We start from the raw sequence: 16,003 nt of genomic DNA on the forward strand, positions 1-16,003 counted from the left end.
CATTTTCAACATCAAGGATTCTTAGATTACATAGAGGAGGCAGACTAAGATGAACAAGAACATAGATAAACAACTCTCCTGACACTCTGTTGTGGAAGTATAAACCTGGCTTCTGTAAGGGTGAGGTGCAGCTCTGGTTCTAATTGCATCTTCGTTAGTGACCTGGAACTTGTCTAGGGACATAATAAAGTTTCGCTTTCCCAATAGATGATCTGTGGACAGAGGTACTGATTAAGGGGACCTGCAGAACCCTGGCCAAGATGCCTCAGTTTGTCAGAGGGTGACAGAGTAAACTTGGGCTGGTGGAGTCTCTTGTTGTCTGCATGCACTGACTGGTGAAGGACTGGAAACTGAAGCAGAGGAGCAGGCATTACCAGAGTGAAGGAGGGATTGAGAGGATTTGTCTGCGGGGAAAGAAGAGATTGAGAAGATGGAGAGGATCCCAAGAATAACTGCTATATCCCCAAAATCCTGAAGCTGACCCGCAATTAGAATTATGATCCACAGAAAGAAGCCTAATCTAGTCCAAAAACATTTAGATCAGCATTATTCTAAGGTGAGCATTTTACTATAAAGCTTTGGCACTGAGAACATTTAACTGGGCAAACTGAGCTACACAGCTTGTTTTAAGTAGTGTGTGTATATAGGTGTCCTTACTGAATGTCACCCTTGTCAGTGCAGATCACAGTACCCCCCCTCCAGCCTAGGTGGGACTGGCTTTTGCAGCTGCAATAAAGCACAGTGGGGCTGTCAGAAGCATTACAGGCAAGAGAAGATAATAGCTTTAACTGAGGGAGTATGGGTAACAATAGTAGTGAAGATATTTTTGGCATGGACTTCAGCATGGGCTAGCAGCTCAAGTACATACCCAGGGCCCCTGGCACATTTGCACTGGGGAGTGAGTTCACACTGAAGTCCACGTGGCCGCAACTAATGACACTACCAGTGTTATCTGCATCAAGTAGATCAAATTCAGGGTCATACTCACATGTGCTTGTCATACCTTCTGCTACTGTCTACTTGCTGGCTAGACGTAGCCATGGTTGTGGAATGCGCAGACATTCAGAACACTGCCCCAAGGAATGGGACCTACTCTGCTATAAATGCAGTGAGAAGTCCTGTGGCACCTCATAGACTCGCAGATATTTTGGAGCATAAGCTTTTATGGGCAAAGACCTGCTTCATCATCTGATGTCAGATGATGAAGCAGGTCTTTGCCCACGAAAGCTTATGCTCCAAAATATCTGCGAGTCTATGAGGTGCCACAGGACTTCTTGCTGTTTTTTTGGATACAGACTAACTGGGCTATACCTCTGATACGTATACATGCAATGGGCACTCTCCTTAATACTGGCTTTGTAGTGCTAGCAATTGCAGAAGGGGAGTAGGATCCTGGGCAAGACCACCATGCTAGCGTTGCTTGCAATTAAGTAATACAAGCAACAATATTCCAGCTACCATTTGAGTGCATGTATTGGGCTAAATTAATCACAAGTGTAACCCCATTAGCATAATACACAAAATTTGTTCTGTAAAGTTGACTAACAAAATACAGTGTGCCATGCAGCCTTGTGCTTTAGAAATGTTATACAAAAAGTCTGTTCAGTGGTAAAATAATTTATACTTTTGTAACAGAATCTGAGATGATGTTAGAGAACTAAAAAATGACATGTAAATAAAGGGGAGGGTAGTACTTCTGTCTAGATTTACTCCAATGTGCTTACTCCAAGTTGCTCTAACCAGTGGCATCAATATTCCATCCAGTGTCTTGCCCAGGGAGCAGAGACTGAGTGGTTTCAAAATGTTCTCTCAGTTTGATTTTTCCAGGAATGCTCAGTTGTACTGTACAAGCGATTTCCCATAGAATTTACTTGGGCTGTATGGCATTGGTACTTAGGCTCAGTAATACAGAATCATATGACTGTTTCTAATCCTGCATTTGTGAGGAAATACTTTGTTATATAATTTAGGGCTTTAAAAATAAAATGACAATATTGGCAGTTTCAAAACAAAAATAATTTAAAGGTTGGGACTTGACCCTTGAGAAGCAAGGGGATATGGAAGGCAAGGCTAGACCTCTAGCTCTGTCTTTCCCTCTGTTTTCTGCTGAGATGTTGCTGAGGTCAGAAAACATCGCAGGTTCTTAGGTGTCATCATATATGACTTTGCACCTCTGGATAAAAACACTGTTGAGTGAGGCATGGGCAAGACAGCACGGATGTATATTCTGCTTTCATGAGGTAACTCAAACCCATAGAATCCACTTTGCTTGGGGCTGCCCATGGGCGTCTACACTGGGGAGTGCAAACAAGCCCGTGTGTGCGCACTCCAGGACATCCCGCCCCCTTATGCACTTGCAGCATGTGGTTTGCTGTGTTTGAGAAACGAGCATGTGGCCATTGTTGTGGTGGGCCTCTTTATGCATGGGCAAAAAATTGAGCCCATATAACTTGATGATCAAATCTTGTAGCCCTCCCACTGCTGTCAATCAGAGTTTTCTTTTACTGTAATTATTTGTGTTCTAATAGCAGCTAGAGGCCCCAGTTGTGATCAGGACTCCGTTGTGCTAGATGCCAGCCGTGACAGATAATCTGTCCTCTGACAAGCTTGTGTTCTAAAGGGACAAATGAGATAGGGCAGAGCCTTTCCCATTGTCACATAGTAAGTGAATGTCAGAGTTAGGATTAGCATGCACATACAAGCCCAAATACTGAACACTAAGCCATACAGCCTCTCCAGGAAAACCTGCAGTAGTTAGCTGGTAGTGTAATTTTAACATGCATTTTTTATGTTTTAGTAGCCACTTCCTAGTATGTAGGTTTAGTACTGCTGCTGTTAGAACGGAAGAAAAGGCTTAAAGGGAACTGCCAGAGAGAAAAGTAGGAAGCAATTCATCATATAGGTGTATGAAACTGAGCACAGTTATTTGGAACATTTTTGTAACTATATAATTACACTGTATTTAAAACGTGAATTATTAACTTGATTGTCCCTAACAGCCATTGGGTAAATACGTAATTATGGACTGTTGACACAGGGTATTGTTTACTGCATAATCGGGTGACTGCTTTGAAGGAGCTTTGATGCTCTGTCGGGTCAAGGCTTACCTGAGATTTCTTACTTGCTGGGTCATTGACCTGATAGACCTTAATGACTTCTGAAGGAGAATGTATCTGTCTGTACATCTAGCTAGAGGAGTTTTAGTTAAGGCTATTTGGGTGTCACTTCATTTTAAAAGTCCATTAATTTACAGTGATTATAAATTTTAAAGGAAAAACAAAACCCCTATTGGGAAAACATAGTGATTTGCAACAGTACTAATCATTTTTGTCTTTTTAAATAGCAAAAAGTGATCAGATGGCATTAGGGACTATGGTCCCAGTCCCGGAAAATCCTTACTCATGGGAGTCGTCCTGTTAAAGACAGTTGGAAGAGAGCTGGAACAGAATCTGCACGTCAGGGTTTGATCACTTTGTGAATATTTTTAGAAGTTGCGGTCCAGATTATATCAATAATGAGTTCTGCTTAGAAATCTGATGGTACAATGTAGTCCAATATAAGACTCTATAGTTTATCTTTGAAATTAGTGGGCGTGTATATGTTGAAGTCTGTCTCTGTGTATTATTTATATGTCTTTGTGACCTTAGTAGTTAAGTATAAACTGCTTATATTTGACGGATCTTATTTGTTCGAGAAATTTCTTTGCCATCTATTTGAAAGCTAAATTTTAAGAACCAAATCATTGTGTGAATCCACAAACTGCAATTTGCTTCCATTCTCTGGTAATCAAAAAGTGACAGATTTCCACCCCCAAGTTTTAAAACACACAATCACTTCCAGACTGGTATCTGAATTGCCAAGTTGGAGCCTGAAGCAGGCTTTTTTTTTTTTTTTTCTGGGTGTCCAAATAATAATTGCCTTGAAAATGGTGACAGACATTGAGGTCAGGCCAGAATGACTGGCAGCTCTGCAATGCTCCTGAGGGACAGCAGAAGCCATCTCCTTTTTGCCAAGCACTATAATGCAAGCAAGAGATCCATTTCAATTCTGGTCTTCTGTAAAATTAGGTTTTATTAGATTTTTTAAAATAATGTGAGTAAGAAAAATATGAAGTACTGTATTTTGACGCTAGAAATAAAATATTCACCCACAAACTTTCCATTTTCCCTGAGAGGGCCCGATCCCACACTCATTGGAATCGAGAGAAGTCTTGCCACCAATTTGATGGGCGTTGAACCAGGTCCAAAGTGAAATGTGTGTATATGGAAGAGCCTTTTCCCTTTGAGTTAGATAATGGCATAGAGAGGATGCTTATCAAGTTTTCAGATGATACCAAGTTGGATGGAGTTGGAAGTGCTTTGGAGGATAGGGTCAGAATTCAAAATGATCTGGACAGACTGGAGAAATGGTCTGAGGCAAATATGATGAAGTTCAATAAGGATAAATTCAAAGTACTGCACTTAGGGAGGAACAACTAGTTTCACACATACAAGTGGGAAGGGACTCCCAAGAAAGGAAAGGAATCTAGGGGTGATAGTTCACCAAAAGCTAAGTCAATGGTACAAGGCTGTTTCAAAACAACCAAACATGATTCTGGGATGCATTAACAGGAGTGTTATGAGCAAGGCATGAGAAGTAATTCTTCCACTCTACTCTGCATGGATTATGACTCAACTGGAATACTGTGTCTAGTTCTGGGCCCTATATTTTAGGAAAGATGTGGAGAAATTGGAGAGGATCCAGATAAGAGCAATTAAAATGATTCAAGGTCTAGAAAATTTTACCTATGAGAGAAGATTAAAGGAACTAGGTTGGTTTAGTTTGGAAGAGAAGGCTGAGGGGAGTCATGATAACAGCTTTCAAGCACCTAAAAGGGTGTTACAAGGAGGAGGGAGAAATGTAGGACAAGAGACAGTGGGCCTAAATTGCAGCAAGGAGGGTTTAGATTGGACATTAGGAAAAATTTCCTAGCTCTCAGGGTGGTTAATTAGTGGAATAAATTGCCTAGGGTGGTTGTAGGATCTCCATCATTGGAAATATTTAAGAACTGGTAAGATAAATATCTAACGGATGATATAGATGGTGCTTGGTCCTGCTATGAAGGCAGGGGACTGGACTTGATGACCTCTTGAGGTCCCTTCCTATATTGTGATTCTACCCCAATTCTTACATTCGCTCCAAATAAGCCTCATTTTCCTTTCCAGACTCTTAAACATTAAACCTATGGCAGGCAAGAGATTCTGTTCTTTGCCCTTCCCGATAATTCTGCTGTTGTCTAACTTTAAATAGTAAACTATTATCCCGCTGCAGCTTGACTACATGGCCGCACCCTTTCTCACTTGGAAACTGTCAGCCTCTTCCCTGCAGATAGCATGTCTGTTGGTCATAAGGGCTGCACCTTAAATGGGCATGTGTTTCCTTTCCCTGGACAAAGGTAAAAGGCCAAAGAGTCCAGGAAAATAGACTTGTAGCTGTTTGAGCTGTTGCTACTTGGATGTTTATTGGATTGATTTAGCAGTACTCTGGATGGTCTTTAGGGAGTTGTCTTACTGCAGGTAGCATCCTGTCTGTTTTGTGTTCCCATCACACAAAGAATAAAAGGCATAGACTTTCCCACCCATACTGTCTAAGCCTGTTTTTTTTCCTCCTAATGAATTAGTCGTAGTTGTTCAGCTCAGCAGCACAAATGAAAGGCACTCAAATGCCATAGTTGTGGGCGTGGCAAAAGAATGTGAAAGGAACAGAATAACAATGCTTTAAGCTCTGTATGAGAGAACTTGAAGTAATGCTGTCATCAGGAAATGTAAAGAGGTATCAGCAGTTTAAAAGTAATATTTTGCTTTACTATAAAATCCTACCCTGCTAAGTCATCTTTCCAGATTCTCCAGTAGAAAGATAATTACTATAATTGCTTGCTTTTTTATAATTTATGCTGCTTGTGTTTTTCAGTTTAGACACTGAAAATAAAATATCCATAAAGATGTCCAAACTTGTTGCAGAAAGAGATTTTGGATGGGGAGGGGAGGGGAATGACAGAAAAGGCCACTTTTTGAGAATGAAGCATTTTGCAAGGAATTATTGAGATTATCAAAATCTGCTTTTTAAATGTTTTCTGTGACATCTTGATTTTTTAATAATCATTTTAGATGTTTTTCATTTCACAAAATCTCAGTTTCTGGTAAGAAGAAATGAGTTTCAGATGACTGAAAATTTCAGTAATGATTTTTATGAAGACACCAATAAAATAGGGATAAAGAGGTCATGGAAAGGTTCATACAAAACAAAATATGGGGCTACTTTGACTCCTATGTAATGAAACAATTTTCAGATTTTAACATTTTGCTCAAAATTGTTGGTTTTTCACTCATCTTTGTTGTTCAGTTTCACTGTTGTTCATAATGAGTTTCTAGTGGATTTTATTCTCCTATTCTTTTACTATCTCTCTCTCAGATATACATAATATGAAACTGCATTTTTCATTCTGGTTTGGTGCTGCATAATTTTCTCATGTGGTCTTATTTGTGTTCTTCCTTTAACATTTAATGTAAGAATAGTAAACAGGATTCACCAGTTATACCAATAAGTCAGTGGAGTCACAGTGGAATAACACAGTTGTGAATCAAGGTCAATATTTACTAATGGTCATCCTTCCAATGAAAACAGGGTACAATAGAGAAATGATAAATATGTTAGATTACAGAAAAATGATCCACCCACCCCCAAGTTCCCCACCGTTTAACAAAACTCACAGCCACTTCTAATCCCTTTTTGATGGTCCCGGTGTAATAATGTATCTTTTGAAACCTGCTCAGTCATAAAGAAAAACAAACAAACAGACAAAACCAAGCCTAGTATTCAGTTAGCTAAGTTAAAAAATTCATGGAACAATTACAGTTTTATGTCAGTGATGCTAACTGCCAGGGAAGGGTGACTTAGGAAAAGAGGTTATTTTGCCCTCAGTGCTCACAAACAGAAGTAGGTTGCAGAAGATTCAGAGGCTATGTATACACTGCTGTTGGGATTATGCCTTGTAGCATGGGCAGGTTGACACACACTAGCTCATCTCTAGTTAGCATGCTGAAAATAGCAGCTTGGATTTGCAGCAGGGGCTAGTACCTGAATTCAGTCCTAAATGGACAGGTGGGCAGGGACAGGTGAGTATTGTACTTGAGCAGCTGGCCTGTGCCATTGCTTCAGCTGCACTGTCCACGCTGCTGTTTTCAATGTGAAAGTGTGTCTGGGAGACATGGTCCCAGCTGTCGTGTAGCCATAACCAGACTGAACATATCTGTCTTCAGTCTCTGTTAGCTTCCTATGTCCCAGTAGTTTCATTTCTGAAGTTTTAATAGAAGACATTTCAACAGTGTGCGTTTCTAAAGGAAAAGATATTTGATGAGCCAGATGGAGAAGAGATGAATCAAGTACAAGTGGTAACACTTAACTCTCTTTCGCCTCCACCCTCTTAAATACTGTAACGATCCCAAATTTATGAGACAAAAAGCAAGCGATCATTTGATATTAAAGCAGAATAAAGAAGTTCTGGTCTAGGTTCAAACAGTTCCTCAAATAATTTTTTGTGAAGAGGTCAGGAGGGTGGAAAAGTATTTGTTATAAATTTTCACATATTCAAGTCTCAGTAACTTTCTATATTTTGCCTGTCTGGTAACAAAAGACACATATGATACGAACCTTCCAAAGCAACAAACTATTGTCTTAGGGTGACCACCTGTCCCACTTTCGGCGGGACAGTCTATATTTATGGTGTCAGGCAAGCGTCCTGACTTATTTTAACAAAATGGCTAATTGTCCTGTACTCATGCCCCCTGCTGAGTGGCCCTTCCCCCAAGTCAGCACAGCTGCAGCTGCAGGTACCAGTTGTTGGCTGGAGAGCAAGTGCAGCATGTACTGACCACCCAGGTGTGAGACAGCAACAGGGAGCCTGGGGCCCTGTCACATGGTAAGGGAGGGTATGTTGTGGTGGGGGTGGAGGAGGAGATAGTGTGTCTCCACTAGCTCCTTGTTTAAGATTTTAAGGGGACCTGGTGCCTCTCTTTGGGGCAGTTGCCCCTCCAGCCAGGGAGTCCCCTGCAGAGAGGTAGCCCCATCCCTCGGCCCTGCAGGGCAGCTGCCTGTGGAGCCAGGGACCTCCCACACCCACAGGGCATCCTCCCACGTGAGCCGGGGAGCCCCCGTGGGGCAGTTGCCTTCTGCAGCTAGGGAGCCCCGTCTCCCAGGGCAGGGCAGCAGCCCTGTTCCCAGCTCACTGTGGCATGGGTGTGGTTACAGTTGGTAAATGTTGACTTTGTAATGTCACGGCTTGATATGGTCCTGGCTGGGATGATTTAGTCAGGCTTGATCCTGTTTTAGGCAGGGGACTGGACTAGATGACCTCCTCAGGTCTCTTCCAGCCATAAGATTCTATGACACTATGATACTATATGCCTCATTGCAAAACAAGAGGAAAGCTTTTGCATTAGAAACCATGAGCACGCAGCATTCTCCGTTACAAACTTCTGTCTGACTTCAGTTCAGTTAAAATATATATTTTAATGTTTTTACCTTTTAGTTATAAAATGTAGTATGTCTTTTTAATGGGTGCTCAGTAAACAATGTTATTTTGAACATTTGTATGGTATAGGTCTGACGGATTCCCGTTGAACTTGATGAAGTCTGAGCAATTTTACCAGGTGTCCTGTATTTGGCACAGGGAAATATGGTCACCCTATATTGTAGTAAGTAACCTTGTAATAAAGGAACTGTGTCCTTTAAACCCTGGTTTTGCTTGAAAACTGTACATTTTATAAGGAGAAGAAGATACATTTTGCACTGAAGACCACGCTGCTGTGGGCTATAGTGGCTACACTTCTGTGTGCCTGTGGATTTTTGGGTGCCTCATAGGGTGTGTGCTCACTGCTGTCTGGAAGTCAAGTCTTGTCCAGGTGTCTCTAGTCAGGCACCAAAAACTGTTTACCCTCTCGCCAAAAAAACACACCCTCATTTTGAAAATTTAAACCACAATATTTACCCATGATCAAAAACATCTTTTTTTTTGCTTCTCGTAATTCCCCCAAACTGACTGCAGCAACAGAGGGTTGTGTGCGACATCAGTGGGGTTAGATCTTTCTACAGTTTGACACCCTCCTACTTACTCTTTAGACCTGGGAAATTGGGCACTGTCCAAATGATCATGGCGGACCAAAGTGAGCCTTGAGTTTGTGGTGCTTCTTCACATTCCTTCCATTATCCTAAAAGGAGCTGAGCACAAGTCCCACTGCAGCATGGTTGCCTAACATATCTCAGATGGAGATGGAGAAGTATAATTTTTCTCAGATTCATGGGTGGATCTCATGCCTCCCAGGTTTCTGCAGCACACACTTGCTTTACTCTTTCAGGTTTCTGTCATGCATGGAGAGGCAGATTGGCTGAAGGCAGGTCCTGGCAGAGAGGCACCTTGTCTCTCCTGGCACTCAGAGGAAATCCCTTCAGTGGGATACCCTGTCATTGCATGTCTCAATGGTTAAAGAACCTCGGGCAGCCCCAGCTGAAGTTGAAGATGGGGTGGAGCTGCTCTTCCTTTTGGAGTCTGTGGCCTGATTGACACTAAAAAGTTAGGGCAACCCAGATACATTGCTCTGGGGTGTGAAAAATTCACATTTCTGTGGCATGTAATTAATTTAACCCTGCTGTAGAGGGCAGAGTTCTTAGGGAGGCGGCTGGGACAACTCCCATTCCTGTAACTAGTGTCTACACAGTGCTGTGCTGCTGTGGTCTTTCAGGTGTAGAGGAGTGCTCAGAGTCAACATGAAGTCACAAAGCCCCAGATGGTTTGGGGGCTAAATCCACTGCTTTTTTTCAACAGAGGGGCAGCCCCCATTACCATTGGAGGGAGTTCTGGGAAGGGGGACCCTTGCTGAGGTTTCCTCCATGTGACACCCCCTCCCCCCAGGGTACAGTGAAATGGCTTTCCTCCTGGGTTTGTGGGAATGTTGGTCTGAGTTGTACAAAACTAATTTCCAACCTCTCGCAGAAGTATAGCGCACCAAATCCTGGTCTGTCTGGAGTTTGGTACATTTGCCATTAACTTAACTGGGGCTAGGAGTTGTCCAAGGGGAATGTTGGTGGCTGTAAATGAAATGCTTTGCAGTCTCCACAGGCACATAGTCTGTTCCTCCTTTATTACTATCTTCCTTTACGTTTTTTTGCTTGTGAAATGGACTGAGGCTTAGATTTCTCCTAATCTAGGGTCATTCTAGAACAGAATGTAGTAAGCCCATATGATGCTTTGTTATGGGGTGTATTGTGTTTGTGTTTGGGGCCCTAAACTCATAAACTTCCATGTTTTGGATGAGGAACTCCCAGTCACATCCATAAGACCCCCACAGTTGTCATTTCAAGGCTTGTAGAATGTCTAGCAATGCATATGTCTAGTGATCAGCTTTTCTGGATCTAGCCTTTACTTGTAAGAGCTGAGTCTATGTCTACACTAGGGAGTTGTCTGGACAAAAGTGGGGTTTTGTAGCCAAAACTCGTGAAGCATCTACACACAAAATGTGTTTTGTTAACAAAAACTGTGGACAAGAAAGCTGTGTAAATGCTCCCAGGGGCCCTTTTGTTGACAGAGTGGATCAAATGATGGATCTGCTTTTGTGTGTTGGTAGGATCTGTCGACAAAAGTTTTGTCGGAACATCTCTTCTGACAGTAACTTCTATAGACAGATGCTTCTCCTGTAGATGTAGCCTGAAGGAGGTGCTTCCCAAGCCCACTGGTATATACTTGTTTTTTATTCCCTTACTCACTTGGCAATGGAAGCTCTCATATGCCTACCTCCAGAATGATTTTTTTTTCCATAGTGTCATCTAGTCTACTGCTTCTCTTCAAGCTGGCCTTTTCCCCAGCTCCTTGTCTAGCTGTGCTGCTGGTGACTGTGGACATGCCTATAGGTCTGGTTCAGAGTCAACTATATTGTGTTTCTGGATGACAGCATTCTTTGACTCATGAAACAATGCAAAACAAAGAAGAAATGCCTTTTTTAAAAAGCCCTGTTTGGTGCTAAAGGCAGACATGCCTTCATATCTTATTGAGCAAATGTGTGGACTTCCCTTAAAAGCAGTCAAATGCCAATAGACATTCCATTCACTTGTTAACTTTTTTTTCAGATCAGGCATCTATATCTGTCACCTACACATTCCCCAGTTCGATCACCTTTTTTTTTTTTTTAAATAGGGTAAGACTGAATTTTTTTGTTATTAGTTCAGGGGGATGGAGCTTTCATTTTAGAAATGCTCAGTACTTTTCTACAAAAGTGCAATGTACTTTCTTAAGATCTGTAGCTAATCATTTGATGCACATAAAATAAGTTAGCAATTATCTGTAGGTAAAACATTTATTTCACATTTTTCTAAAGAAATTGGGACAGTGATTTTACTGGGCTGGGATTTGATTTTTCCATTGCATTTTATTTTTATGTCAAATCCCTGCAGTACAGTAAAATTTCTCCTAGTTGTAGGACAGAAGACCTTATATGATCACTGGACAGTGTCACAGAGCCACAGAACAATGCACTGTGTGGTGCTGTTTGCATCCACGCAGCATGTCATGGAGACATGTCAACTCTGCCAATGGAGCAGTTTGAGGTGAACCTCACAAAGCTTCTTTTGTGATTGTTCCCTTATTCATAGGGGAAGGCCCGATGATGATGAGGGAGCCAGGAGGGCAGTTGCACCGAGGCCTAGATATTCAAAAGGGCCTGGAGCTCATGGCTGCCAGAGCCCTGGGCCCCTTTGAATTGCCACTGGAGCACTACTCTGCAGGACTCTGAGGGGTGCAGGAGGAGGGGTGCATGCTGTGGTCTGGTGGCTCTAAGGGCTGTCTGGTCCCAGCCCCACCCCTTCTGCCTTGCCCCAGGGTCCCTGGTGGCAGTTGGCCCTGCAGCACAGGGGGCTAAATCCTCCACCGAGACAGAGCATGCACATAGCACCTCCAAACCCAGAGGTTTAGTGCAGGAACACCAATAAGCTGAGTGGCATGGGGCGCCTACGGTCTGTGGGTGAATTAATGGGTGTGCACTAAGAGAATCCTGGTCCTAACCTATGATGCCCTTAAGGCCTCTCAGTGAGTGGAGAACTTTAGTAGGTGACTGAACCCCGTGTGTTTTGGGGGTGCAGGATTGGGGTCTCCTTGATTCCCCTTTGGTTTTGGCTTGTAAGGCTTGCGTAAAAACAAAAGTTGGGGATGACTTGTTTATTCACTTGTTTATCCCCCTATTAATGGGTCTAACATGTGGAGTAAGGTACTGCTTGATGTGAGTAAAATTGGGTCTATAACAATTAGAGCAACAGGCTCTAGGATCTGCCTGTGCTCCTGCTGGATTCAGTAGAAATTTTGTCATTGACTTCAGTGGGAACACTATAGTGTCCGAAAACAGGAGCTTAGCCTGATACCAGAATCGGAAACAAGCGATTGCTAAGAGAAAAGGGACTTCTGTGCCCAGAATGTGATGGTTTACAAACACCTCTCATTCCTTGGGTGGTACTATGTGGATTATTGCTGTAATTCTTACAATTTGGCAAGCCTGTACCAGACTGGAACATATCTCTTGGTGGTAATATGGTCAGTCAATAGCCTTCATTATTAATCAAGCACTAACAGGCCAATTAGAAACTATGTTTCTTCAAAGCAGTAGGTAAATCACTGCTGGACTTTAACTGTTTCATTGCTTTGTCTTTTATATAGCTCAATTGAAAATATTAGACTGGTTAAGATTAGGCGAGTGATGTAAATAAACATTACTTTAAATTTAAATTGTTATCTTGAGTACCAAACATGAATGGTGAATTGAAAACTTGTTTTTCTTCAAAGCAAATGAAGAATAATGTTACATTTTACACTTCAGTGAATCAATGTAGCCCTAATTTTGCTATGAAGGAAATCAATTCTAGTCTTTATAACAGTTGAAGATGTTATGAACAAAGTAATTTTGCAAATGATGGCAAGTAACACATTTATTGATGACCGTACTTTAAGAATTTAGAATTTGTGAGCACTGTAATATAATATACTGCACTGGAAGGAGCTGAGTGAAATTCAGATTATATGGAGAAATTGTAATGCATCATTTGCTATTAGCAGACTGGTAATAATTACCAGTTTCAAAGCAGCTTTTTCCATGTAATCTTTAGTCTCAGTCATAACAGCCCTTCTCATTGACATTATGATTACACTAGCTGCCCTTATGATCTAGAATATCTAGTTGATGGGAATACTAAAATGTGATAGTGAAAACTGTATGTTGTATCCTCATTGTAAGATAAAATGCCATTTTCTCTGACCTAATATATAAAATAGAGAAGTAGGGTAGCATTACATTGTTAGCATGCTGTACCTTGAGGTATGTTGTTAAAAACTTCCACTTTATGACAGCAAAATAAATACAATTTTCACATTTAATTCTTTATGAGCACAGGAATGTGAAAGTCCAATTGAATTTTGTTGTATTTCCAACAGATTTAAATATTTATTTATGCCTGTATTTGGAGCACTCACTAAAGACTGTAATGCGTTTTATTCAAATGCTGGCTTCAATTGAAGAATGTTTAATATTATTCTGAGGACTTTTTAAGTGACTAAAGTGTTAAATGCTTGCTATCAGTGGTTGAATCTCTCTTTACTCATCCAATTTAGATTGTCAGACTAAATGTATAATAATAGAGGAACCTGAAAGCACCAGAAAAAATGGCTATGGGTCACTATAGCCAGAACTATAGGCTGTCTGTCATATTCACGAATCATTATTCAATAGATATATAAAGAAAATATCCTTATAAAGCTTTTTTCTTTTTTTTCTCTGAAGTGAGGAGGAAAACAAGGAAATTGCTGATAAGAAGATACTAATGTTGAAATGTTCTGTCCAAATCCTTCTCTGCTCCTTCCCTCCCCCTCCACATTAGGCAACTGTTTGAAACCTAATTTAGGCATCTACCATCTAATTTTGTAAAGAGGTTTTACCCACGAGTGGGTTATACTGAGTGAGATTATAAATGCATTGTCAAGTAAATTACAGGTCAGACCAGGAGTACATTATGCAGTCAAATACCATTGTAAGCCTGGCTTATTTTGGAAGACCGTTATATTTTTGTTCCTGAGCAGACCTCAAGAGCTTTTGTTTTTAAATCACTAACTAGCAACTCAATGAGAACTGTCAGGTGTTGGACCGAACATGAAGTTTTGTTCTCAGCTTTGTTCTAATTTCAATTTAACAACAGTTATCAGTGAAAAATACTTATTGTGGTGAAAATGGAAGTTTTTTTAAATTACAGCATTAAATAAAAATGTATTGGTCTTCTCCATATTTCATATGATCCCTTGCCTGTGACCCTCCAAAAGTCATTCCTTTCTCTTGTTTTGCAATCTATTTAATTGTGTCTCCTTTCTTGTGCCAGTATTAGTTAGCTTTTTGTTTAGTTATTTATTAGTCACTTGCTCTTTTATAATGTCCGGGTTATGTCTGAAAATAAATTGTTATGAATTAGTGTTAGCTAGCTACTTGCCAAAGTGGCATTTACCATCCTCGAATTCTTTTCAGGGTGAGAGACATAATGTGACTCCAACAGGGCATGCATCCAGACCTCTTGGCTACTGTCCAGATATTTTACTAACTCAACTGCATCTTTCTGTTTCTTCGTCTTCCCTTTTCTTTTCCCACTTAAGTTGACACCCTGCTTAGGGCATGCAATGTTGTCTAATTTTCTACACATTGTTAGTCTCTCAGAATAATGAGGCGGATGATAATCCAAGGTTTCTCATCTTCCTTAGCTATCATTGCACTTTGGGCTGTTTCTTTGGACCTCTGTATATGTTTTCGCATAATACGTTTAATAAAATTATTTTAATGAGTTTGTCATTTTCAGTATTAGCAAGGTAAGATCAAGGTATCTGTGAAGCCATAATGAGAATGAACATATTGAATCATCTTTTTGATGACTCTTTAACATTGTTACCTGTTCACATGCTCTTCTGATTGGTAGGGAAGGAAAAAAAAAGCAGGAAGTCCGTTCAGATTTGATATGGTTAAATTTGCAAGCTCCCCTTCCTCCTGACTACTCACCAGTTAGATATTTTTTTCTCCAGTTTAGATTTAATGGTAGGGAAAAGAAAGATTAGAAAGACAACAAACAAACAAACAAACAAAAAACTCCATCAATGATTGATTAGCTATTCAGTGATTAAACATTTATGTTGCTGTTGTATTATTTTGCAGGTAAAGATGAGCCCAGCAGCTACACGTGTACAACTTGTAAACAGCCTTTCAACAGTGCATGGTTTCTCTTGCAACACGCACAGAATACTCACGGATTAAGAATCTACTTAGAAAGCGAGCATGGAAGTCCCCTGACACCGCGGGTTGGTATCCCATCAGGACTAGGTGCAGAATGTCCTTCACAGCCACCACTCCATGGAATTCATATTGCAGACAATAATCCTTTTAACCTGCTAAGAATACCTGGGTCAGTATCAAGAGAGGCTTCAGGTCTTGGAGAAGGGCGTTTTCCACCCACACCTCCTTTGTTTAGCCCTCCCCCCAGACATCACTTGGATCCACACCGCATAGAACGCCTTGGTGCGGAAGAAATGGCTCTTGCAACCCATCACCCTAGTGCCTTTGACAGGGTGCTACGACTGAACCCCATGGCTATGGAGCCACCAGCCATGGATTTCTCCAGGAGACTTAGAGAATTAGCTGGAAACACCTCCAGTCCACCGTTGTCACCCAGCCGGCCCAGCCCTATGCAAAGGTTACTGCAACCATTCCAGCCAGGCAGCAAGCCACCATTTCTGGCAACACCGCCCCTTCCTCCTCTTCAGTCAGCTCCTCCTCCTTCCCAGCCTCCAATGAAATCCAAGTCTTGTGAATTTTGTGGGAAAACATTCAAGTTTCAGAGTAATTTAGTAGTACACCGTAGAAGCCACACTGGAGAAAAACCCTACAAATGCAACCTCTGTGAC

At 41.3% G+C, this 16,003-nt stretch overlaps 1 protein-coding gene across 4 annotated transcripts in view; it reads left to right on the plus strand.

Moving 5' to 3' along the window:
- The window catches only part of BCL11A (BCL11 transcription factor A), a 104,932-nt gene that overhangs the window by 76,091 nt on the left and 12,838 nt on the right, over positions 1-16,003 (plus strand). For all 4 annotated transcript variants that reach the window (XM_074989473.1, XM_074989475.1, XM_074989474.1 and 1 more), the window contains one exon: positions 15,258-16,003. This exon is cut by the window's right edge. In XM_074989473.1, the coding sequence (XP_074845574.1) occupies positions 15,258-16,003 (746 nt within the window). The remainder of the gene's footprint in view (positions 1-15,257) is intronic.

The sequence above is a fragment of the Carettochelys insculpta genome, chromosome 3 (genome assembly GCF_033958435.1).
Source record: "Carettochelys insculpta isolate YL-2023 chromosome 3, ASM3395843v1, whole genome shotgun sequence".
Lineage (NCBI taxonomy): Eukaryota > Metazoa > Chordata > Testudines > Carettochelyidae > Carettochelys > Carettochelys insculpta.